The sequence below is a fragment of the Phycodurus eques genome, chromosome 7 (genome assembly GCF_024500275.1).
Source record: "Phycodurus eques isolate BA_2022a chromosome 7, UOR_Pequ_1.1, whole genome shotgun sequence".
Taxonomy (NCBI): Eukaryota; Metazoa; Chordata; class Actinopteri; order Syngnathiformes; family Syngnathidae; genus Phycodurus; species Phycodurus eques.
The window spans coordinates 3,248,182-3,271,732 of record NC_084531.1 but is presented as its reverse complement, the minus strand read 5'-3'; the positions used below and the strand labels follow the sequence as shown (position 1 = coordinate 3,271,732).

The 23,551-nt window shown below is 42.1% G+C and overlaps 2 protein-coding genes and 1 non-coding gene across 14 annotated transcripts in view; all 3 read right to left on the bottom strand.

Moving 5' to 3' along the window:
• The window catches only part of ubash3bb (ubiquitin associated and SH3 domain containing Bb), a 36,770-nt gene extending 32,076 nt beyond the window's left edge, over nucleotides 1–4,694 (bottom strand). For 4 of the 6 annotated variants that reach the window (XM_061681175.1, XM_061681176.1, XM_061681177.1 and 1 more), the window contains exon 1: nucleotides 2,061–2,269. In XM_061681175.1, coding sequence (XP_061537159.1) covers nucleotides 2,061–2,188 — 128 coding nt within the window. In that variant the 5' untranslated portion in view covers nucleotides 2,189–2,269. Of the gene's footprint in view, nucleotides 1–2,060; nucleotides 2,270–4,610 lie in introns of those variants that run through there. The other 2 variants (XM_061681179.1, XM_061681180.1) reach the window with 2 other exon arrangements.
• Nucleotides 4,695–4,706: 12 nt separating this feature from the next.
• Nucleotides 4,707–23,551, bottom strand: part of gkup (glucuronokinase with putative uridyl pyrophosphorylase) — a 28,585-nt gene continuing 9,740 nt past the window's right edge. For 4 of the 7 annotated variants that reach the window (XM_061681181.1, XM_061681183.1, XM_061681184.1 and 1 more), the window contains exons 13-23: nucleotides 23,324–23,384; nucleotides 23,213–23,229; nucleotides 23,007–23,064; nucleotides 20,135–20,227; nucleotides 17,843–17,903; nucleotides 17,637–17,750; nucleotides 16,895–16,952; nucleotides 16,414–16,482; nucleotides 16,018–16,081; nucleotides 15,849–15,920; nucleotides 4,707–4,796 (exon numbers count right to left, since the gene is read on the bottom strand). In XM_061681181.1, coding sequence (XP_061537165.1) covers nucleotides 4,707–4,796; nucleotides 15,849–15,920; nucleotides 16,018–16,081; nucleotides 16,414–16,482; nucleotides 16,895–16,952; nucleotides 17,637–17,750; nucleotides 17,843–17,903; nucleotides 20,135–20,227; nucleotides 23,007–23,064; nucleotides 23,213–23,229; nucleotides 23,324–23,384 — 757 coding nt within the window. Of the gene's footprint in view, nucleotides 4,797–15,848; nucleotides 15,921–16,017; nucleotides 16,082–16,413; nucleotides 16,519–16,894; nucleotides 16,953–17,636; nucleotides 17,751–17,842; nucleotides 17,904–20,134; nucleotides 20,228–22,993; nucleotides 23,065–23,212; nucleotides 23,230–23,323; nucleotides 23,385–23,551 lie in introns of those variants that run through there. The other 3 variants (XR_009768876.1, XR_009768877.1, XM_061681185.1) reach the window with 3 other exon arrangements.
• Nucleotides 17,464–17,582, bottom strand: LOC133405622 (5S ribosomal RNA). Its single transcript, XR_009768969.1, has one exon. It is a non-coding gene; the product is annotated as a 5S ribosomal RNA (ribosomal RNA).

Genomic DNA, 23,551 nt, shown 5'->3' with positions numbered 1-23,551 from the left:
TAGACACACCAAATGGAATTTATCAGTAACTGTAACAAAGTCAAGCAGTCCTGTGCTGATATGAAAGGGCCCTGAGGTTTGCACAATAGCTAAGACCCACCTATTGTTATTGTCTACTGTGCCCATTCAGGAATAGACCTCCTCTGACATACTGTTACCTCAGAAATATCTGCACACAAACACTCAAGGTAGTCTGTCAAGATGGCATAAACTGTAGTATACTGTATGTTTTCCCAGGCATTCTCTAAATATTTTAAGATGTTTTTTTTTTCTGTTCCTGGTATAACGTTACCCAACAACAACAAAAATTGTTTAGTTGCAAAATCATTTTTTTCCCCAATGTGTTTGAAGCCTGTGACCTAACTCACATCCCAAAACGTTTGCATTTTTCTTTTGTGATGCTTTTACGCAGCCTCTTTCAGTTTTTGTAGTTTTTTTCCTTGGCGGATTGAGGGGAGTTACTTCCTCCAAACCTACAATCACCTCGGTTACTTTCTTTAAACTGGCATACAAAATGTTTCTGTAGACATCAGAGTTCATTTTGCGGCTGCTTTCAGCCAATGAACCCATGTTAAATGACATCTTATGTCGTCAAACCCAAATGTTTTCAGTCTACAATAGCCATAATAAACGAAATGGCCTCACTATTCTAATACTTTTAGAGTTGGGGGGTTAGGAAATTCGAGGAAAGTGTAAATGTTAAATATATAACAGTAGAATTTACAGTAGGCTACACGTAGCATTGTGTATCGTGACCAAACTCTTCCATTAATCTGTGTAGCACCGCGCAACTTTAAGGGTTGAAGATGAATAATCCAGATCATTTTACAACCAATGGCCTGTCTGTCGCAGGTCTCAACTGAGTCATAGGTTGACCTGAATACTGGACCTAATTGACAACTGTTGAAAGGTCATTCCATCACTGTTGTTTGTAGACTCAGTCATTGTTTCAGACCAGTGACTCACAATCTCATGTCCATTCAGCCATGAAACGCCAGGAATAGTCACATTGGGCACTGAGTGACATGTAGGTTAGAAATGTTAAATGCTGATGAAAAATACACTGACAGGTCACACCTGACAGATATTACAGTACTCCCTTGCTAGATCGCGGGTTCACATATTATTATTACAGTTGTTAACTATTTTTTATTTATTTTTTTTAGACATTTTGTACAATATGTTTGCCTTATCCATTGTTCTTGCTGTCTCCCAAGATGTGATGTGTTTAAATAGTTTTAAAAGTGTGTTTAAAGACCTTAGAAAAATTAAGTACCATAAATGCATGCCTTGGGCATATTTAAATAGGGTTGATCTAACGCACTGATTTCGGTTATTGCAGGGTGGTCTGGAATGTAACCCCAGGTAAGGATTACTGTAGCGCAGTTCTGTTCCAGTCCAAATTTCAACGAGAATTAGAACAATATATGCAAATGAATACCTCTCAGAGACAGTGTCAATCAAACCTGAATTACTATGATTCTTTGTAGAGCCATATAGCAGCGTGGTTTAAATGTTATGCTATTATTTCAGAAAACCAACCATTTCTTTCTTTTTTATATTTTATATACACTGCACACACTCCCTGTGATGGAAATAATTGTTAAAGAAAACATGGAGAACGTGGTCAATGACGTCACCGTATTTCTTAATTAACTAGAAAACCACGAAGAAAATTTCAATTTCGAAACGTCAAACTCGTGAAACTACTGTATGAAGCCGTGTGATGCTAACTTTATACTAATGTTAATACAATACGGCTAATTTAGTTTTGCTCCACTACTGTCCTGACATTTTAAAGTACTATATATATATATATATATATATATGTAATATATCGTCGAATAGTACTGGATTATGTTATTAATTGTTGTCTGTATGGTAGTAATATTGCGGCTAACTGCGCAAAAGAAAAAGGCGAGTGACCGTACAGAGCAGCCGTCCACTAAGCAAGCGTTCCAACTTCACCGTTTCGTCAAGCCACACCAAATTAGCCATGTCCACGTCAGGTCTCCGTGTGTCTTGTGGCATGCATGCAACCTTCCACACCGGACACTTACGCCCTCGGTCTCGGGAAGCCCATAGACAGCAGCATATCCAAGTTGGAGCCGCATTTCACAGAGCCCGACCGCTTGTGTCGGAGTCTCCGAGGAAGGATTTGACTGTAGAGGTCCTCTCTGGCTGCCATGGTCCAGCAGGTCCCCAGCCCCACGTAAAAAGTGTCAAAACACACCAGTGTCCCACTAGCTCGTGGGTCCGCAACTCCTAATCAGCGAGCGGATGGTAGAATGCAACCCAGCAGGCGACTCCGTGGGCTGCTCCGCCCCTGGAGAAAGCAGCAAATGACATGGTATACACACGCACGCACAGCGTGGTAACCAGCCAATCCCAGGACACATACAGTACAACCATTCACACTCACGCCTACAATTTGCAGACAGTTCGGACTGCAACTCATTTTTTGTCTCGGGCCGCATTGAAGTTATGATTACCCTCAGAGGGCCGTTAGAACAGTGAAACCATAGAAATGTTTCATGACCAAATCATATTATTACCATTACACAACAAATTGAGGGATAACTAGTTTTGAAATCAGAAGACAAGGATAGTAGTTTGTTCAAGTATTGTTTAAGTTACTGTAGAAGAAGGGTTTGGTAACAGAAAAATGGAATATCTCAACATTATTGTTTATTATTATTATGACAATTTGGAATTTGGATACAGATTTTAGCAAAAATCACAGAAGTTGACCAGCATGAGTTGCTTTCGCGGGCCACATAAAATGATGTGGCGGGCCGCATCTGGCCCCCCGGGCCTTGAGTTTGACACCTATGGTTTAGCTTTTTCAATTCACCAGAAAAAAAAAAACATATATTTTTGGAATGTGGGAGGAAGCATGCAAACTGCACACAGGAAGGTCAGAGCCCACAGCCCAGATTCGCACCCCCAACCTCTGAACTGTAAGGCAGATGAAATGTCTAACCAGAGGCATCGCTAGGTTTTGACGTTTAGGGTGACTTACCACCGCCCATAAAAACTTCGTCGAGGGACGTGCCCCTAAAGTCGGCCTTGCGACGTCTCACTACTCAGTTACTTTGCCATTAGGAATATTTACAAATTGCCCATCTTAACTTCCCATGGAAATTTACTGGAAACTTTCCAGAAATGTTCCATCCCTTTACAAACTTACCTGTAAAACAATAAACACAACACAAAAATTAGTTTGTAATTACTGTAGAAAGCATTACATAGATTCCCGCCTGTACAATGCGTATATAATGAATTTGACAAATATGCTATTATGACCATTAAAAAGGGATGACTTTTGCATGAATTAATATTGAGCTCCACAATAGAATGAAACAAATTAGATAATATACATTTTAAAAAATGGCTTTCCCACTATTTAAAAGACCTAGTTAATGGTGAGAATATTGGGACTTATTACATAGTTCCGCACTTAAAATGATGTCCGTCGAAAAAGATTCCCAACAAAAATTTACTGTAGTAATTCTAGGCTCGTTTCCTGGTGAAAATATTTGATTTTCAGCCTGATTTTGGCCCACCCACATTTTGGAAAAGTCAGCCTGTCACAGCCTGACATGAAGTTGGTCGAAGGTGAGGACATTTTCTCATTGAAATTCAATGTATTCTGTGGTGTGATTGTTTCCTATATTGAAATACTGGACGTTTTTTTTTTTTTTTTTTTTAATACAATAATGAGTGCAAACAGTGACTGTGAAACATGTTTGAAGGCTTGTTGTTAAAAAAACAAAAACAAAACGTTGAAATACCTCCTTGAGGAAAGAAGATATAGCCATGTCATACCACATATGACATGCGTGACATCACTTTATGTCCCAAAATACTGGCCGACCTACACCAAAATCTACCAGTACATTCTTATTTAGTCCCACTTACACCTCTGAAAATATCAGAAAAATCGGCCTAGAATTTATGTATTTGTGGACCAAAACGTCTTCCTCATCTGCATGAGGCTTGAAAGAATGGCTCGCCTCTCGCTTGCCATGTTTGTATCATTTACACGATGACACCCTAATTAATTAGCGATGTTTCAACGTATTAAATTAGCGATTGTCGATTAAACATTTTTTGGTTGCTAGGTGTTGTTCATTGGGATCGGGATAGGGGGTTCTGTGGGGGGGGATTTGGAGATGTAAAAGGGGCGTTCCATATGTAATTTGTTATTTAACAATTGCTCCAAAAATTATTTATATTATTGGAAATTACTGCCAGTTTTAATTGTCCATCCATCCATCCATTTTCTGAGCCGCTTCTCCTCACTAGGGTCGCAGGCGTGCTGGAGCCTATCCTAGCTATCATCGGGCAGGAGGCGGGGTACACCCTTAACTGGTTGCCAGGCAATCGCAGGGTTGTCTTCAGCAAAAAATACAACAACAACTTGTTGGTGAAATATGGACCATGAAGACCGCGTAGCTCCTTTAATCACTGCCATTGACGGCTTTAGAAGTCAAATATCCATGTTAACTGGGAAGGCTGGCAGTGAATGAGTTAAGTATTAGCCTTATTGTTTCGGAGTGGCACATGTTTCACATAGATGACACACTGTTAGAACCAACTGCATGTACCTATTTATGTATTTGCATTTCCATTTTTTGATATTCCTCCAGTGGCCCGTGTTGGCCTTGAGGGGCCTGACTTGAGCCATGGGGAAGCAGTTCCAGTTAACTGATGACAGTGCTGGCAGACGGGTTGTATGGCGTGATGACACAAAATACACAGCCGGCCTCCTGGAAAGCTTGTCTCATCTCCACCTGATGGGACAGACAAAAGCTGCATCAGACAACCAGAGATTGCTGGTTTTACAGCTGACATGTAACCAACCTGTACCAACTTGGTACTTAAGTTACATACATTAACGTGTTAAGAAATAACCATATTTGGAAACAACCATAGTGTATCCTAGTGGAAATGCTGCAAATGTTGATGGTAATATTATGTACATTACTAGTAACTAGACTTTACACCGATCTGATAGGCTTAATCGGTATCCGTCGATAATTAACATTTTATGCTGATCGGCGGCGGAACGGTGGGCGACTGGCTAGCACATCTCCCTCACAGTTCTCAGGACCGGGGTTCAAATCCCGGCCTTTGTTTGCATGTTCTCCCCATGCCTGCGTGGGTTTTCTCCGGGTACTCCGGTTTCCTCCCACATCCCAAAAACATGCACGGTAGGTTGATTGAAGACTCTAAATTACCCGTAGGTGTGAATGTGAGTGCGAATTGTTGTTTTTTTCTATGTGCCCTGCGATTGACTGTCGACCAGTTCAGGGTGTACCCCGCCTCACGCCCGAAGATAGCTGGGATAGGCTCCAGCATGCCCACGACCCTAGTGAGGATAAGCGGTAAAGAAAATGGATGGATGCTGATCGTCTGATCGCTGATCATAATTCGCCGATCCGATCAATGATGTCATTGATCAGCTACGCAAAAGACATTTACTCCGCATCGCCATCGTGTACAGTATATTTGAATCCAAAAGCTAGTTTATTTTTAGCCTTGTTGCGTGTCTTTTGACGTAATACTGTAAATATCTAACAGCTAAAAGTTATTGATTTAAAAAAAAAAAAAAAAAAAGACGGCAGTGTGAGACAGACAACATGTAATTCCTGGATCAGACAACAAGACAAATTTGGTCTTTCACGATTGCACTATGTCAGACTACTACAATAGAATCCTGCCTTTTATGATCACGGGGCTATTTTATCTCAAACACGACCGGATACACTCGTTACCATGGTGATGACAGCGACACGTGTATTATAAGAAAAAAGTGGGGGAAAACGTGGTAGTGTTCACCGGTGCTCAGGAGAGGACTGTAATTCAAGGCTTTCTTGAGGTATGTTCACGTACTTTTAATACGATATGGCTCGCAAGCAGGTAACAAAATATTATGTAGCCTAGCAAGCTAGTGCTAGCACTAACGGTTGTACGTAAACATGCCGGCGTTATGTCGAATCATGCTCTAAAGTTTTGGTGTGTTTGTGTTAAATAATTCAATTACAATAAAGTAATTCAATTACAGTAGGTTAGCACTTATTATTTCTGTCATGTTGTAATGTTGGTTTGACCTGACTGATTAGAATACATGACCTGACTAGAGCAGTGATTTCCAGCCTTTATGGAGCGAAGGCACATATTTTACAATTGGAAAATCTCTCGGCACACCAACAAAAAAAAAATTCACAAAAAGTAGATATACAGTAAGTACGGTATGTACTTCCTGCCATCTAATAGAAGAGAATTTATTTGTTCTGTCTGTCCCTATGCCTCACTGGCATGAATAGAGGAACAAAGATACATTATTCCTTTGAGCAGTTAAGTAAAAATTTCCCACACCACACCTGAAAATTGCTCACACTGGTTGGGAATCACTGGACTAGATAATACTTTTGAAGATACTCAGCATACAGTACACAAGTATATATAGTAAACGAACAAGTCATTTAAATAGACACATTGCTCCATCTTGTGAACAGATCGGTGATCGGTTATCGTTTTTTTTTTTTAACTCGCTGATCGGTAATCAGCCCCCAAAATCCTGATCGTGTAAAGCCTACTAGTACGTTGTAACTACCCATACTGTACATATGTATAGCAAAGCTCATGTAAAAAGTGGGTTACACAATGCAGCAAGTATGTTGCAATAGTATACGTTTCAGAGTATCTATGGAGATCATTTAAAAGATGAAAGAGATGCTTTGAATTATATACAGTGAATGCCTGTTTATGGTGGGGGATACGTTCCTGACAAACCCACAATCGGTGAAAATCATAAACATCTTTACAGTTTTACCTCTTCTATATGCTTTAAACACATTTAGACTTATTAAAATATACTTAAACTTAATGATACTTAAAAAAAATATTTCATTTGCACAGTGCTCCAAATGCATGAACGATGAACCGCGATACAACACATTAATTCAGGGACATGGAGGAGCTGGAGCCCATCCCACACTGTTAGACATTTCACAGGGATTTTACAGTAAGTTACTGACAACAGTGTTAAATCAATGTTTCTATTCATTGTGGTGCTGGTGAGTTAGTTACACAATGTAAACAGGAGATCTTTTGTTCTCAGGGCATTGAATCGATCAGAACTGGACTGATCTGTTTGTCTTCGAAGACGTTTCGCCTTTCATCAGAGCAGGCTTCATCACTTCATGCAACAAGGCTTAGTTAGGACCCACTAGCCAGTGTTTGTGTGGAAAACTCAACTATTGATGCGCCAATTTAGGGGCATCCCCCACACCATGTATGGAATCATTCTTTTGGAATGCAAAACAGGGGGACAGCCGTTAAGCCGTCTGGCCGAGAGGCCATTGTCAGTCCACCAGAGTCGTTGGGTGGAAACGCCCTCATTGGTATTCCATTCAGTTGTAAAGTGGTCGTGACGTTCCCTAATGGTCAAGGAGGCCGTGCTGTTTGCTGGAGACAGAATTATTGAGTTTCTTTGGAATGGACGAAAGGACGGCATTGTGAAGAGATGGGTGATGCCGTGAGCCCTCTCCTCTGTTTAGCGATGGTTTTTCCACCTTTGTGCATAGGGCCTCTCTCACACCTCTTTCACACCATCTGTCTTCCCTGTTCAGAATATACACATTTACGTCCTAAAAAGAGTGCAGTTTCTCTTGGAGGTGCAGGTAGACAGCAGAGTTGTGACCTGAGGAGTTTGCCCATCTGTGTTGTGCCATGCTTCTACTCAGTGGTTGCTTGGTTTCCCTGATGTATGTATCTGTGCATTCCTCACTGTACTTGACTGCATGCACCAGATTACTTTTCTGTGTGTGGTGTCAGGTCATTGTCTTGGGGTGTTCCCAGGTTTAAATACCGGAATGTTGTGTTGGTTGAAAGACCTTCTGAGTTTCTCAGACAGACCTGATACATACGAAATGACAATATTGTTGCGTCTGTCACACTGTTTTCTCATCCACCTTGCTCCTGTCCCTTCTGGAATTGGATGCACTTTTCACAAACGACAAGCTGGGTTAACCGCAGGTTTGGAGGGCCTCCCTTACGTGTCTGTGCTCTTTTTGGCCTGTGGACTGGTTGGAACGTTTTCAGCTCTGTGTGGTAGGGTAGGGATAACGCCCAGTTTGCGTTCCAGAAGGTGACGTGAATCAAAAAGTAAGTATTGGTCAGTGTGTGTGTTTCTGTAAACCCTAACATGGAGGCCCGTGTCGTCTCCAATCTGGACATCACAGCCCAAAACAGGCAATTTATTGTCTTTGACATCCTCCCGTGTGAACGTGATATTATTGTTCACTGTGTTCATGTGCTTGGTGAAGGCTTGCACTTCTTGGCTTTTGATTTCAACCCATGTGTCACCCACATATATGTACCAATGACTTGTAGTTATTCCCTTAAAGGAGTTCAGAGCTCTCCTTTCCATGTCCTCCATGTACAGGTTTGCTACGACGCGGGATACCGGGGAGCCAATAGCACAACCATGTTTTTCTCTCTAAAATGTTCCCATGAAGTGCAAATATGTGGTGTTTAGACAAAGTTCCAGCAAGTGGCATATCTGTTCGGTGTTAAGTGTGTTCCTGTCTTAGAGGCTTTTATCAAGCAGTAGGCCTCAGTTTCCAATGCATCCTGGGTTGAAATGCATGTGAACAAAGAGGTGACATTGAATGAAACCATAGTTTGATTTTCATCCAGCTTAAGGTCTCAGACCTTATCAACAAAGTCCATTGTGATTGTGTGTGTAGTCTTGCCAACCAAGGGTGTAGGATGTTGGCGACATACTTAGCAATGTTATAACTAACAGAGTTGATGCTGTTAACAATGGGTCTGAGCGGTGGTCCTTTTTTGTGTATTTCTGGCAGACCATAAATGCCAGGAATTTGGATATAGCCGGTAATAAAGAGTAGAGTTGATGGTTCCTGACTTCTTTAACATTTGTAAGTGCTCAGTAATACTTCTCTTGTACCTGCTGGTGGGGTCTCTTTTGAGTCTTTCATGTATTGGTATCACTGAGAAGTGTGAGTACCTTGTTAAGGTAGTCTGTTGTGTCAAGAATTAAAACTTCTTTATACTCGTGCGGGCGGCGACTGTCACTTTCCCGCGCGCAGTTTGCCTTTATACTCAAGCGCAACCCACGCGCGCAGTTTTGAAAATGTACTGCAGTTCACCTCCAAGTCGGGGGTGTCGCTACAGCTGGTATTGGCTAGGACACCACAAGGTGGAGTTTCCTCTGCATTTTTTGGGCCATTTCCGGTAGCCGTTTTTACTTTTCTTTCGGTAACAAGGACCAAAGCAACAACATTGGCAACCGTGGAACAGTGTCTGCTAGAACAAATGGAACTAGATGACCAGATGATACGTTTCATTATCCTGCAAAATCGATAAAGAAGGCAGCGGCGTAGATGGTATGTAGAACCAAGGGGCACGCTGAGTACGTCATCACAGCATGTGACTAAAACGGACCAGTCACGAATTTCAGTTCCCAGTTTTGATGCCGACAGTCCGCCCACCCCGAAGAAGAAATGGTGAAAACCAACGAAGAAGAGCACACAAGAAGACGTGCTTGTGCCCTACGGTGGCGGCAGCAGCGAACAAAAGGGTGTCTTAACTTTGTTAAAATGAATGACCAGTCGCCTCAGTGCAACACTTGGGATAAGATTATATTGAGCAAAGGAGGTTTTCACGATGTGATGCATCAGACACGCTCCGAGCCTCAGCCTCCACCATGCGGAGCTTCAGTGAAGTCAACTGTCAGTCAATTGGATGAGTGAAACAATAAAATACATCTATGCCAACAATGAGACAGCTAACAAGTTAAATGGTTGGATGCACTTTTACACTGATGGTTTTTAGCGTTTATTTTAGTCTTCGAACTAACGTAAACGCCGACAACAGAAAATAAAAAGCTCAACATTGCGCTAAAACTTCACCACAGCAACTTCACATCACAATTAATTGGGACAAAAATCATAAACGTCTCACAGTATCACAAACACTTACCTTGTGCCTCATCAGTGAAAATCGGGGAAGGAATCAGCATTTTATAGCATTTAGTTCCATACAAAAATAAATAAATAAATAATTAAAATATCGCCGGTGCTGTGTGAAGTCCCTTTTCGTGTCAAAATGCTGAGTTCCAGTGCTTACTAGGCTTTACACGATCAGAATTTTTGGGGCCGATCACCGATCAGCAAGTTTAAAAAAACGATAACCCATCACCGATCTGATCACAAGATGGAGAAATGTGTCCATTTACATGACTTGTTCATTTATTGTGTATACTTGTGTACTGTATACCGAGTACTGTATCCATCAATCCATTTTCTGTACCGCTTGTCCTCACAAGGGTCGCGGGCATGCTGGAGCCCATCCCAGCTCAAAATTATTCTCTAGGATTTTCGACAAAAGTTAAAACAATGACCTCTACGGGGCATTCACGGATTGGCCACTGACATAAATTTAGGTCAGATCAACATTACAACATGACAGAAATAATGGGTGCTAACTTACTGTAATTAAATTACTTTATTGAAATTAAATTACTTTAATAAATACTGTTAATGACATGCTTACTCTCACTTTCTAACTACCGGCTGTATGGACGGGTGTTGTACAGAGTTTGCGTCCGTTTGGCTTTTCCTTTTTTTTCACGCTGCGTTGCTTGAACGCGGCATGCTCCTCCTTGTGGAGATTCTTCAGGTGCCGATCAAATTTGTGTTGGAGCATTTAGATGACGTTCCCCACAACGTACTTCATTTGTGCACAGACTGCAAATAACTTGTGTTGTTTGTCTGAGACACCGCAAAATAGTCCCACACCGATGAAGTATTTTTAACCGACAAGATTGAAAAAAAACTTTTTAGTCGTCATATAGTTACAGTACGTGACAAGTCTAAAAATAAACAAGCTTTTGTATTCATACGCAATGGCGACGCGGAGTTAAATGTCTTATGCAAAGCCGATCGCTGACGTCATTGATCGGATCAGCGAATTATGACATGAAAGCCGATCAGCATAAAATGCTAATTATCGGCCGATACCGATCGGATCGGCGTAAAGCCAAGAGCTTACCCTTCAAAATAAAAGGCGACTATCTTAAAACAGGAACTCAAGTTAAAACTTATAAACCATTTGACATGATGAAACAGGCCCAAATAATTATTTTAACAATGCTATATTTAACTTTTAGCTGAAACATTAATTAATGAACATTAAGTCAATTGGGTTAGTTCCACAAACATTGCCTTTTAGTTCATAAGTTTAATGTTGATACAGGTTATAAAGAACCCACAAATGTTCATTCTTGTCTCTGCTGCGGGGTGCTAAGAAAATGGATGTTCATAATTTGATAGTGATAGCGATATCAATAGCAACCTAGCAAGGTAGCTAGCTAGCAAGCTAGGTAGTCAGGTAGGTAGGTAGAAATAGCTTGTTAGCGAGAAATCAAGATAGAAATAGTAAGATAATGGACACCCTTTACTTAAATCATGCAAACATTTTTGACCTAGCCCCCTAAAAGAATCAGAATCGAGAATTGTTTGGAACCAGAATCAAAAAAGAAACTGAATCGGAAACGGAATCGCGCAAATTCAAACGATGCCCAAAGCTACTTAGCATACACCAGAACTGACTGGGATGTAACTCTATGGCACACAATCCACATTTAGGGTTTCATGAAAAAAAGTGCACACGAAAGAGACACATTCAAGGAACTCTGGGTAACAAACACACATGATCAATGTTACGGTTAATCCTTACCATTCATGAAGATCAAGGATTAATGTCTTTATTATGGCAACAGTTCAACATTTTACGGCACAATGCATGTTGGGAGCACAAGGCTACACACAATTCTGCTGTATGCTAAATATACTAACGCTCTGTGTGACCTCAACCAAAATCCCATGATGCAGTGGAAACTGTAATCACTATAAAATCACTTGGAAGCACAGCCCGAAAGGGTAACGTGGGTCCCCCTTCGCATGGGCTCACCACCTGTGGGAGGGGCCATAGGGGTCGGGTGCAGTGCGAGCTGGGCGGTGGCCGAAGGCAGGGACCTTGGCGATCCGATACCCGGCTACAGAAGCTGGCTCTAGGGACGTGGAATGTCACATCTCTGGCAGGGAAGGAGCCCGAGCTGGTGTGTGAGGTTGAGAAGTTCCGACTAGATATAGTCGGGCTCTCCTCCACACACAGCTTGGGCTGTGGTACCAGTCCTCTCGAGAGGGTTTGGACTCTCTTCCACTCTGGAGTTGCCCACGGTGAGAGGCGCCGAGCAGGTGTGGGTATACTTATTGGCCCCCGGCTCGGTGCTTGTACGTTGGGGTTCACCCCGGTGGACGAGAGGGTAGCCTCCCTGCACCTTCGGGTCCTGACTGTTGTTTGTGCCTATGCACCAAACAGCAGTTCAGAGTACCCACCCTTTTTGAAGGGGGTGCGGCCACAGCTTCCCCCTTTTTGGAGGGGGAAGCTGTGGCCGTAAGGTGCCTGTCGTGGCGGCAATCCCCGAGGATGCCGTCAAGCTGAAGAAGGAGTCGGGACTCTTGAGGCAGCTGATGGGTACCGGCTGGCCAAGCGGAATGCAGCTTTGGTGGTCGCTGAAGCAAAAACTCTGGTATGGGAGGAGTTCGGTGAGGCAAATTCGACATCATGCTAAAAATCCAGCCACCCACACGTAGAGGCATTCCATCCACTGTTGCGTCAATCTATGACCCGCTCGGATTCTTAGCGCCATATGTACTAAGAGGAAAGATGATCTAGCAAGAAATGTGCCAACATGTTATTGGATGGGACGATCCCCTATCGGACACACTAAAGGCAATTTGGGAAAATTGGCGGACACACTGAAGGCAATTTGGGAAAATTGGCAAAGTGACTTTGTATATCTGGAAAAACTAAACATATCACTGTGTTACTTACGTGGTAATTTTGGAGAGCCAAAAGAAATAGAGTTGCACCACTTTTCAGTGGTTATGGACAACACAGCTATCTGACAGCCAAAAACGCAAAAGATGAGATTCACTGCTCTCTAGTAACGGCAAAATCTCGAGTTGCTGCAACAAAACAGACCACCATCCCCAGGCCTGAATTTACGTCTCGAGTCAGTAACATGTTAAGGGAAGAACTGTGTTATGATGTAAAAGAATATTTATGGACCAACACAAAGGTGGTATTGGGCTACATCAACAACAATGCACGTCGTTTCCACACTTTTGTAGCTAACAGGGTCCAAAAGATCAGACAAAGTACAACCCCATGTCAATGGTTTTGTGTGTCATCAGAAGTAAAGCCAGCTGACAGTGTATCAAGGGGCATGACTGTCAATGAGCTGATTAAGTCTAGCTGGTTCACTGGTCCCGCCTTCTTGTGGAAAAACTACCCACTCCACAAACAGTTGAAGTGAATCTGGTCGTAGGAGACCCAGAAGTCAGAAAAGTACAGACACTGTTAACTAAGGTCACAGACACTACGAGTCTTGCTGAATGTCTGAGTAAGTTCTCTTCATGGTCCAAAGCAATCAAAGAATAGCTAGACATGTCAAGTCAAATGCATCGGCTACAGTGAGTGAACAAGAAAATGGTGAACAGGTGATAATTCGGGAAGTGCAGAGTCAAAATTATGGACAGGAAATAAAACTATTGAACAAAGGAAAACAACTCCCATGTCACAAACTGCACAAACTGCTTAAACGCGACGTTTTCATGGACACAGATGGTCTCCTCAAGGTGAGAGGGAGAATCAGACATTCACCAATGAATGACTCTTTCAAACACCCAATTGTGATTCTGAAAGATCATTATGCCACCAAGCTCATAATATCTCACTGCCACAACAAGGTAAAACACAAAGGAAAAGGATTCACCATAACTGAAATCAGATCTAATGGCTACTGGATTCCAAGAATGAGTAAAGGTGTTGCTTCATTCATCAGTCAGTGTTTGATCTGCCACAGACTCCACAATGCTTAGAGCCCTCTCCTCCCTTCACACACTGCGGCATGGACTGTTTTGGTCCGTTTGTGACAACAGAAGGAAGGAAACAACACAAACGGTACTGACTTATTTACTTTTGTTCTCGTGCTATTCACATAGAGTTATTAGGGGACCTGTTCAGTTATGCATTTATTAACACCTTGAGATGTTTCATTTCAATCAGAGGTGCAGTCTGACAAATCCGATGTGACCAGGGAACAAAATTGTTGGCGCCCAAAATGAGTTTAAAGCAGCCTTGGGTGAGCTGGAGACGCAGAAACTGAGCACTTACCTATCCGAAAGAAAATGTGACTTTGTGATGAATGCACGCCACTCCAATTACGTTGGTGGAGTGTGTCTGACAGTTTAGAACCATCCATCCATCCATCCATTTTCTTAGCCGCTTCTCCTCACAAGGGCGTGCTGGAGCATATCCCAGCTGTCATCGGGCAGGAGGCGGGGTACACCCTGAACTGGTTGCCAGCCAATCGCAGGGCACATACAAACAAACAACCATTCGCACTCACAGTCACACCTACGGGCAATTTAGAGTCTCCAATTAATGCATGCTTTTGGGATGTGGGAGGAAACCGGAGTGCCCGGAGAAAACCCACGCAGGCACGGGCGAACATGCAAACTCCACACAGGCGGGGCCGGGGATTGAACCCGGGTCCTCTGTGAGGGCGTCAGCCTCTATGAGGCTGACGCTCTAACCAGTCGTCCACCGTGCCGCCAGTTTAGAACCATTCACACCCAATCATCTGCTCCACATGAAATCTAACGGTTTACTGCCCCCACCTGGTGCTTATCCATATGGCAAAAGCAGGTGGAGTTGTATACAGTTCCTTGAGAACAGTTCTGGCGCCGCTGGAGACGGGAATATGTTCACAACATCATTTCAAGGCAAAAGTGGCACTCACAAACAACCATTCGCACTCACATTCACACCTACAGGCAATTTTAGAGTCTTCAATCAACCTACCATGCATATTTTGGGGATGTGGGAGGAAACTGGAAAACCCACGCAGGCACAGGGAGAACATGCAAACCCCACACAGGCGGGCCTGGGATTTGAACCCCGGTCCTCAGAACTGTGAGGCAGATGTGCCAACCAGTTGCGTACCGTGCCGCCAAGTAAAAAGTCAACAGAGCGAAATAAATGTAAAGCATTTTGTGTTTTGCAACCCCCTTGATAGAGACACAAGGTATTTTAATTAATCGCTACATCAATATTTGTGTTACCAGAATTGTACATTTGTTGATTTTTGGTCTCAAAGCTACAGATGACTGATTTTTATAAATGTTCTGTTAAGATAGACGATTGTAAGAGTATGGTTTTTAGTTTACACATTGTTTTTTTTGTGTGTAATCCCAAACTTTTACGGTGAAATTAAGGGTTTGCTGCCATTAAACCTGAAAATCCATCAGTGAAGTGCAATCATTCATTTGTGGTTGGGTTTGGGGGTTATGCTACACAGGGTGATGTGGGATTTGGAGCATATTCCACCTGATTTAGGGCAAAAGGGCTATCGTACACCATGGAAAGATCACCAATTAATCACAGAGCGATTGTGTCTCGGGAATTGATCCCAGACCACGACACTACCCATGGGCATGACAAATATGATGATGTGAAAAAGAGGAAAAGGAGTGACAGTGACCCTTGAGCAAGTTCCATGGAAATCTTCAAGACTTTGTGGTGTATGACTGAGTATGAGGTGTTGCGCTGCTCAGTCATACACCAACAGCTAGTTAAAAAAGCGGTACATTTGTCATGTTCAGACTTGTTTTTTTTTAACAAAATATTCGTGTATTCTCTCAAACCCCAACCGCATTTGGAAATGTTCTGTAAATGAATCTTACTAGTTTTCCTGGGTTGAGACACAATCCCACCACCGACCCTCCGCTGCCTGGTAACTTCACAGCTGAGCCAAACTGCAAAAAGCACATAACATTAGAAGAAAGAGCACAACACTTATGAGGAAGATGAAATTGAATGTTGAATAAAATATGAACTTCCCTGACCACCAACCTGCTTTGCTAAGGCCACCATCATGAGGTTGCCAGGACCAAGGCATTCATCAGAGTACACAGACCTGTAGGAGATATCGTTTTTGCTGTTTAGTGCAAATCTGTTTGTGGCTGTAGATAGCTAGATACTGAGGGAAAATCACTCAAATGAATCCTTTGTATAAAGAATAATTATTCTTGTCCTGTTCACAGATTATTTTAATGTAAACGATAGCTGTTTTTCCCCCACTGTAACCTTATGTCAATATAATAGACACCTTTCTATTTATGTTCAAGTACTGGGACAAACAAAAGACACAAAAGCCCCAGAGAACATCTTTTATGGATTACATTTTTAATGTTTTGCCATTCGAAATAGTTTTCCTATCCTACAAATCCATCAGACTAGACGGTTTACCTCCTTAGCTCAAAGTTCTGGTCCATTAGCTGTGCTAGATGGTTCCAGTCTCTGTCCTTTAGAGCCACCCTGAGCGAACAGATGGAATGTTTCTTTCAGTCACTGCTAAGGTGAAATAAAGGTCTCGTTTTAAAAATTAAAAATGTTTCCTTAAAAAAAACATGACATGATTTAAGGAAAGTGTTCACAATCTAAACAAAACAATATTGAATACTGGGTTACAATATTTTTTTTTTGGTACATTGTCTATGCATTTTCAAATTATTTAAGACAATTTTACATCGTAGAATCTGAAAGACGCTTCTTTTGTTCAGGTCACGTTTATATGCCAAGTTGTTAATAGATCATTAATCAAATGTTACAAACTTTGCTGACTGTAAAACAGCAAAACCAAGGTGATATTTGGATTCAGCACATCAAAATTGTCCTAAATCAACTGAAAAACATCTTTGTTCTTGAGCAGTGTAACAAACTAAACTACCTGGCTTGATCAGTAAGTTGAGCAAAAGTCTCCATGACTTCAATGACAAGCGGCTCCCCTGTAGAAAGACAACTATCTTAAATAAAGAACCAATATGCACCCACATTTCACAATAGACAACACTAAAGACATATCCATACTATACACAAAGCCACCTGCAACATTGTGTAACTTTTTTTTTTTTTTTTTTAGTAACATAACTGATGATGATTTGGCATCCATCCATCCATTTTCTGAGCCGCTTCTCCTCACTAGGGTCGCGGGCGTGCTGGAGCCTATCCCAGCTGTCATCGGGCAGAAGGCGGGGTACACCCAGAACTGGTTGCCAGCCAATTGCAGGGCACATACAAACAAACAACCATTCACACTCACATTCACACCTACGGGCAATTTTGAGTCTTCAATTCATGCATGTTTTTTGGGATGTGGGAGGAAACAGGAGAGCCCGGAGAAAACCCACGCAGGCACGGGCAGAACATGCAAACTCCACACTGGCTGGGCCGGGGATTGAACCCGGGTCCTCATAACTGTGAGGCTGACGCTCTAACCAGTCGGCCACCGTGCCGCCAAGCTTACAGCACCTGGTATTCCCAGGGAGTCTCCCATCCAAGTACTAACCAGGCCCGCCCCTGCTTAGCTTCCGAGATCAGATGAGATCGGGCGTTCTCAGGGTAGTATGGCCGTAAACCTGATTTGACATGTTATTTTAAAAAATACAACCTGAAAAAGAATAGTAGCCTACCACTGAGCCAGCGTTGTCGGACGTTGTTATGAATGCGCCCAGAGTCGCTGGGGTCACTCATGTAGGCCAACCAGAATTGTGGCAGGCCACACATATCCATAGAGATGTAGTTCCCTAAAAGTGTAAAACACCACACATGGAGTGCATTTTTCCGAATGTATAAACCTATTTGTTTGTATACGTATACTGTACAGTGATGTGAATACCGTAACCCTGTTCTTCCATGAGCTTCTTGCTGAAGTCCATGTAGACTAAACCTTCGTAGACCTGCACATGACAAACCATAATTTCTTGCGACAGCTTGTGCAAAGTGACATTATGTACATTATATGGACAAATGTAGTAAGACACACCTCTTAGTCAATAAAGGAATCAGGGGTTTGGGGATGTGAGACCACGAAGATCTCCCAGAATCAAGACATTTTATATACACTGCGGGTACGTTCGGAAATTCACTCCAAAAACGCTCTCTACACTCCGGAACTATCGGAAACTCAGAATGTTGTTGGAGTGTGACATTTGGTGATTCAGAGTGCCACACTCTGGGAGTGCCGGAGCGCAGTCCCGACGCTCTGACAGAGGAGACAGAGTGGTCGGAGCGTCAGGCACGACGACATGTTTACATACAGGTAGAACTGACACATTCATTATGGCGGACGCACTAACATATTCCTGCCAATGGCTAACAGGCTCATGCGTAAATTAAAGTTCCCATAGTAGCAAGGAGCAAGAGTGAATTTTGCTTGCCTGAAGTAATTTATTGAGACTCCAGTTTTTGTTTGCTGTAAAACTAAACTCACTCAACTAAAGAATTACACCTACCTAATGTTCAAATGTTCACAGACTTTGTTTCTTCGTTTTTGTTCACAAAAATTGCTACCTCAATGCTAACAATGAATGAAAAACACCATTGACGAGCTAACATAAATTAGCATTGAGCTAGCGGCACTTATCTGTCTCAAAATAATGAATATTGGTCCACAAACACTTTATAACAACACACAAACAGCCAATATAACAATATTATATGGCATATATTCTTCAAACTATGTAAAAAACAAGTTACAATCATATTTGATCACAACTTCGACTTTCTTTGTTACTGCAAGTGTATATTTCATTGCGTGCATCTCACACTTCCTCCAGAGGCCAAGACGTGTACAGCAGGAACAGTGATTGGCAATAAAACTAAACTTCAGTTGCATCAAGAAGTTCTAAAATGTATTGCCGCACATGTGGAGAAAGCAAACAATGCTCCCACCGTATACTGACATTTTTATTTTGCACTTTAAAAGTATATCGGTATCGGATCGGAAGTGGCTTCCGAAAAACTCTGTGACTGTTCTTGAATGGGCCAGCTAGAGCCCTGACTTAAACCCAACTGAGCATCTCTGGAGACCTGAAAATGGCTGTCCACCAACGTTCAGCATTCAACTTGACAGAACTGGAGAGGTTCTGCAAGGAGGAATGGCAGAGGATCCCCAAATCCAGGTGTGAAAAACTTGTTGCATCATTCCCAAAAAGACTCATGGCTTTATTAGCTCATAAGGGTGCTTCTACTAAATACTGAGCAAAGGGTTTGAATACTTATGGCTGTGTGATATTTCAGTTTTTCTTTTAAATCTACAAAAATGTCCCCAAATTTTTTTTTTCCTGTCGATATGGGGTGTTGTAAGTACATTAATGAGGGGAAAAAAGAAATTATTTTAGCAAATGGCTTCAATAAGAGTGAAACATTTAAGGGGGTCTGACTACTTTTCGTACCCACTGTACTTCATTTTTCAGCAGTGATCACCTCTTTGGCTGTGATATTAGAGGATTACATTACTGCCATTACAATAACAGTATTACCTTTTGTGTAATGTGGCTACGCGAAAGGATCTGATATTACGGCTCCAGCGTCCTCAAGTGTTGATATGCGTTTTTGTCCGTTACGGAATACGGACGGAAATATTTACTTTTATACAGTGTATGTGAACCTCTGCTTTCAACTGTATGTAGTTGTAGCTGATTACACATTTTGTTGTTAATTAGATGTTTTATGTGTTTTTTGTAGTGTAAAAGTAGGTCTGTGTGTGTGTTCCATTTGTGCATCATTTTGTTGTTGGTAGTTGACATCCCCCCCTTCATTTAATCGTACAAATAGCTCAGAACATAAAAAATAAAATACTGATGTTTGAAGCTTTTACTTCTAAAACCTAAGTACCCCACATTACTCGTACCACATTGTTGTAATATTAATAAATCAAGACCTTCCACAGAGGAATCAGGCGCTTATGCACAAAAACCTGACTGGTTCAGACATTTGTCAATATCAAGGTGGAACAGCTGGCCACCCCAGCTAAAATGGCGGCCGGTCTGTCGGATAATAAAGAGGAAACAATAATGAATATATTGTTTTAATAGCATCGGTCAGCCCTTTGATGACTGTCGGCCCACCGAGCAATCGCCCAGTACACCCGATTGCCAGTCCAGCCCTGTTTACATGTGATACTAACCTGCACCACCCTGTCTTGAAGGCCCGCGGTAATGAAAAGTTCATCAGTTTCCACACTGAGAATGAAGTTGGCTCGGACTGGCTTTGGGAGATCCTGGTATGCATGTAAACAATACAGTTTGTCATTGCTTAATATCATATCATCTTAACATGAGACTTCAGTATGAAAGCTGATTTGCATGTTGCTGTTGTTTGTGACTCCCACCAAGTGCAATTGAGGTTGTGTTTGTTTCCATGTTATTGTTGTAATTAAGGTTTTTAGCTGTAGTGGTAACAAACATACATATAGTTGCAATCAAAATTACAGTGGGTACTGAAAGTATTCAGACCCCCTTAAATGTTTCACTCTTTGTTATATTGCAGCCATTTGCAAAAACCATTAGTTAAATTGTTTTCCTCATTAATGTACACACAGCACTCCATATTGACAGAAATTTTATTTTTTATTTGTTGCAGATTTATTTTAAAAAAACAAATATCACACAGCCATAAGTATTCAGAGCCTTTGCTCAGTATTTAGTCGAAGCACCCTTTTGAGCTAATACAGCGAGCTGTGTGCTTAGGGTCGCTGTCTTGTTGGAAGGTGAACCTTCGGCCCAGTCTGAGGCCCTGAGCACTCTGTAGAAGGTTTTCCTCCAGGATGTCCCAGTACTTGGCCGCATTAATCTTTGCTTCGATTGCAACCAGTTGTCCTGTCCTGCAGCTGAAAAAAAAAATTATGCTGCCACCACCATGCTTCACCGTTGAGACTGTATTGGATAGGTGATGAGCAGTGCCTGGTTTTCTCCACAAATACCGCTTAAAATTAAGGCCAAAGTGTTCTATCCTGGTCTCATCAGACCAGAGAATCATATTTCTCACCATCTTGGAATTCTTCAGGTGTTTCTTTTAGCAAACTCCATGCGGGCTTTCATGTGTCTTGCACTGAGGAGAGACTTCAGTCGGGCCACTCTGCCATAAAGCCCTGACTGGTGGAGGGCGCCAGTGATGATCGACTTTCTAGAACTTTCTCCCATCTCCTGACTGCCTGTTTGGAGCTCAGCCACTGTGATCTTTGGGTTCTTCTTTATCTCTCCCACCAAGGCTCTTCTACCCCGATTGCTCAGTTTGGCCGGATGGCCAGCTCTAGGAAGGGTTTGGTCATCCCAAACGTCTTCCATTTCAGGATTATGGAGGCCACTGTGCTCTTAGGATCCTTAAATGCAGCAGAATTATTTTAAACCTTGGCCAGATCTGTGCCTTGTCACAATTCTGTCTCTGAGCTCTTCAGGGGGTCAGCCGTGACCCAATGGTTAAGATCATAGTCTGCCACCGTGGGGACCTAGGGTCAAGACCCCAACTGGACCATCCACCAACACCTCCCGGACAAACGGCTGTGGTGTCCTTGAGCAAGACACCGATACTCCAAACTGCTCTCCAGGCGCTCAAGTTGCCCCCTGCTCCAGTGTGTTCCACTAACAAGTGTGTGTTCACTGTGATGGGTAAAATGCAGAGAACAAATTTTGTGTGCATGCATGCATGTTCATGACAATAAAGAGGATTCTTCTTCTTCGGGCAGTTCGTTTGACCATGATTCTCATTTGCTCTGACGTGCACTGTGAACTGTAAGGTCTTATATAGACAGGTGTGTGGGATTCCTAATCAAGTCCAATCAGTATAATCAAACACAGCTGGACTCCAATAAAGATGTAGAACCATCTGAAGGATGATCAGAAGAAATGGACAGCACCTGAGTTAAATATATGACTGTCACAGCAAAGGGTCTGAATACTTATTACTGTGTGATATTTCAGTGTTTCTTTTTTTACAACCCCTATTCCAATGAAGCTGGGACGTTGTGTTAAACAAAAACAGAATACAATGATTTGCAAATCATGTTCACCCTATATTTAATTGAATACACTACAAAGATAAGATAGTTCATGTTCAAACTGATAAACTTGATTGTTTTGAGCAAATTATCATCAACCTAGAATTTTATGGCTGCAACACGTTCCAAAAAAGCTGGGACAGGGTCATGTTTACCACTGTGTTACATCACCTTTTCTTTTAACAACATTCAATAAACATTTGGGAACTGAGGACACTAATTGTTGGGCTGATTTATTACAACCCCAATGGTTGTAATAAAGCTGCACAAATTTCAACAATTCCGTTTTATTTTCCTGTCAATATGGGGTGCTGTGTGGACATTAATGAGGAAAAAAATTAACTTAAATTATTTTAGCAAATGGCTGCAATATAACAAAGTGAACATTTGAAGGAGGTCTGAATACTTTCCGTACCCACTGTATTCAACTCCCATTCTAAATTACATTGTCTTGCAAAATGTTTTAACTTTCAGTAGACAAGCTTTCAAATTGTCCTTGTGGGTTGGATGAAAACCATTTTACGTTTTATTATATAATTTGTAAAGGGGGAGGCACGGTGGACGACTGGTTAGTACATCTGCCTCACAGTTCTGAGGACCTGGGTTCAAATGCAGTCTCGCCTGTGCGGAGTTTGCATGTTCTCCCCGTGCCTGCGTGGGTTTTCTCGAGGTACTCCGGTTTCCTACCACATCCCCAAAACATGCATGGTAGCTTAATTGAAGAACCTAAATTACCCACAAGTGTGAATGTGAGTTTGAATGGTTGTTTGTCTATGTGTGCCCTGCAATTGGCTGGCGACCAGTTCAGGGTGTACCCCATCTCTCGCCCACAGTCAGCTGGGATAGGCTCCAGCACACCCAAGACCCTAGTGAGGATAAGCGGTACGGAAAATGAATGAATGAATGAATTTGTAATGGGGTTGAATCATTTGGAAAGACTCTACAGTCTGCACTTGGAGGAGGTAACAATAAAAACAGGTCTGAGCATACCTGACCTCCTTACATTATCTGTGAGGTGGAAAAATGTCATGAGACACTTCAGGGCAGCTGAGACGATGGCGCTGCACAGAATATTGCAAGACCAGTACATTTTTTCATATTAACTGCATGAACCACATACATTAACCAGGGCAAATTGCATTGAAAAGCAAGTAAATGTGTGTCGTATGCCATTTGAATTGGATGATAGGAGGGAAGAAAGTTATTAACCTGCTCCCAGCGAGGCCCTACAAAAGAAAAAGACAGAAAGGGACATTTGAGTTTCCTCTTTTAGTTTAAACTCTTAGCAATTAATCAATTAGTCCAGGAGAAGACCCTCACCACTTGTCGAGGAATATTTGTGTCATACTTCAGTGTGAAGTTCTTCTTTGTCAATGCGATGCTATGGAGACACGTTGAAGGAACGCATCAATGAAAAACACTAGCATTGATGTACAACCCCAATTCCAATGAAGTTGGGACGTTGTGTTAAATATAAATGAAAAACAGAATACAATGATTTGCAAATCATGCTCAACCTATATTCATTTTGAATACAGTACAAAGATA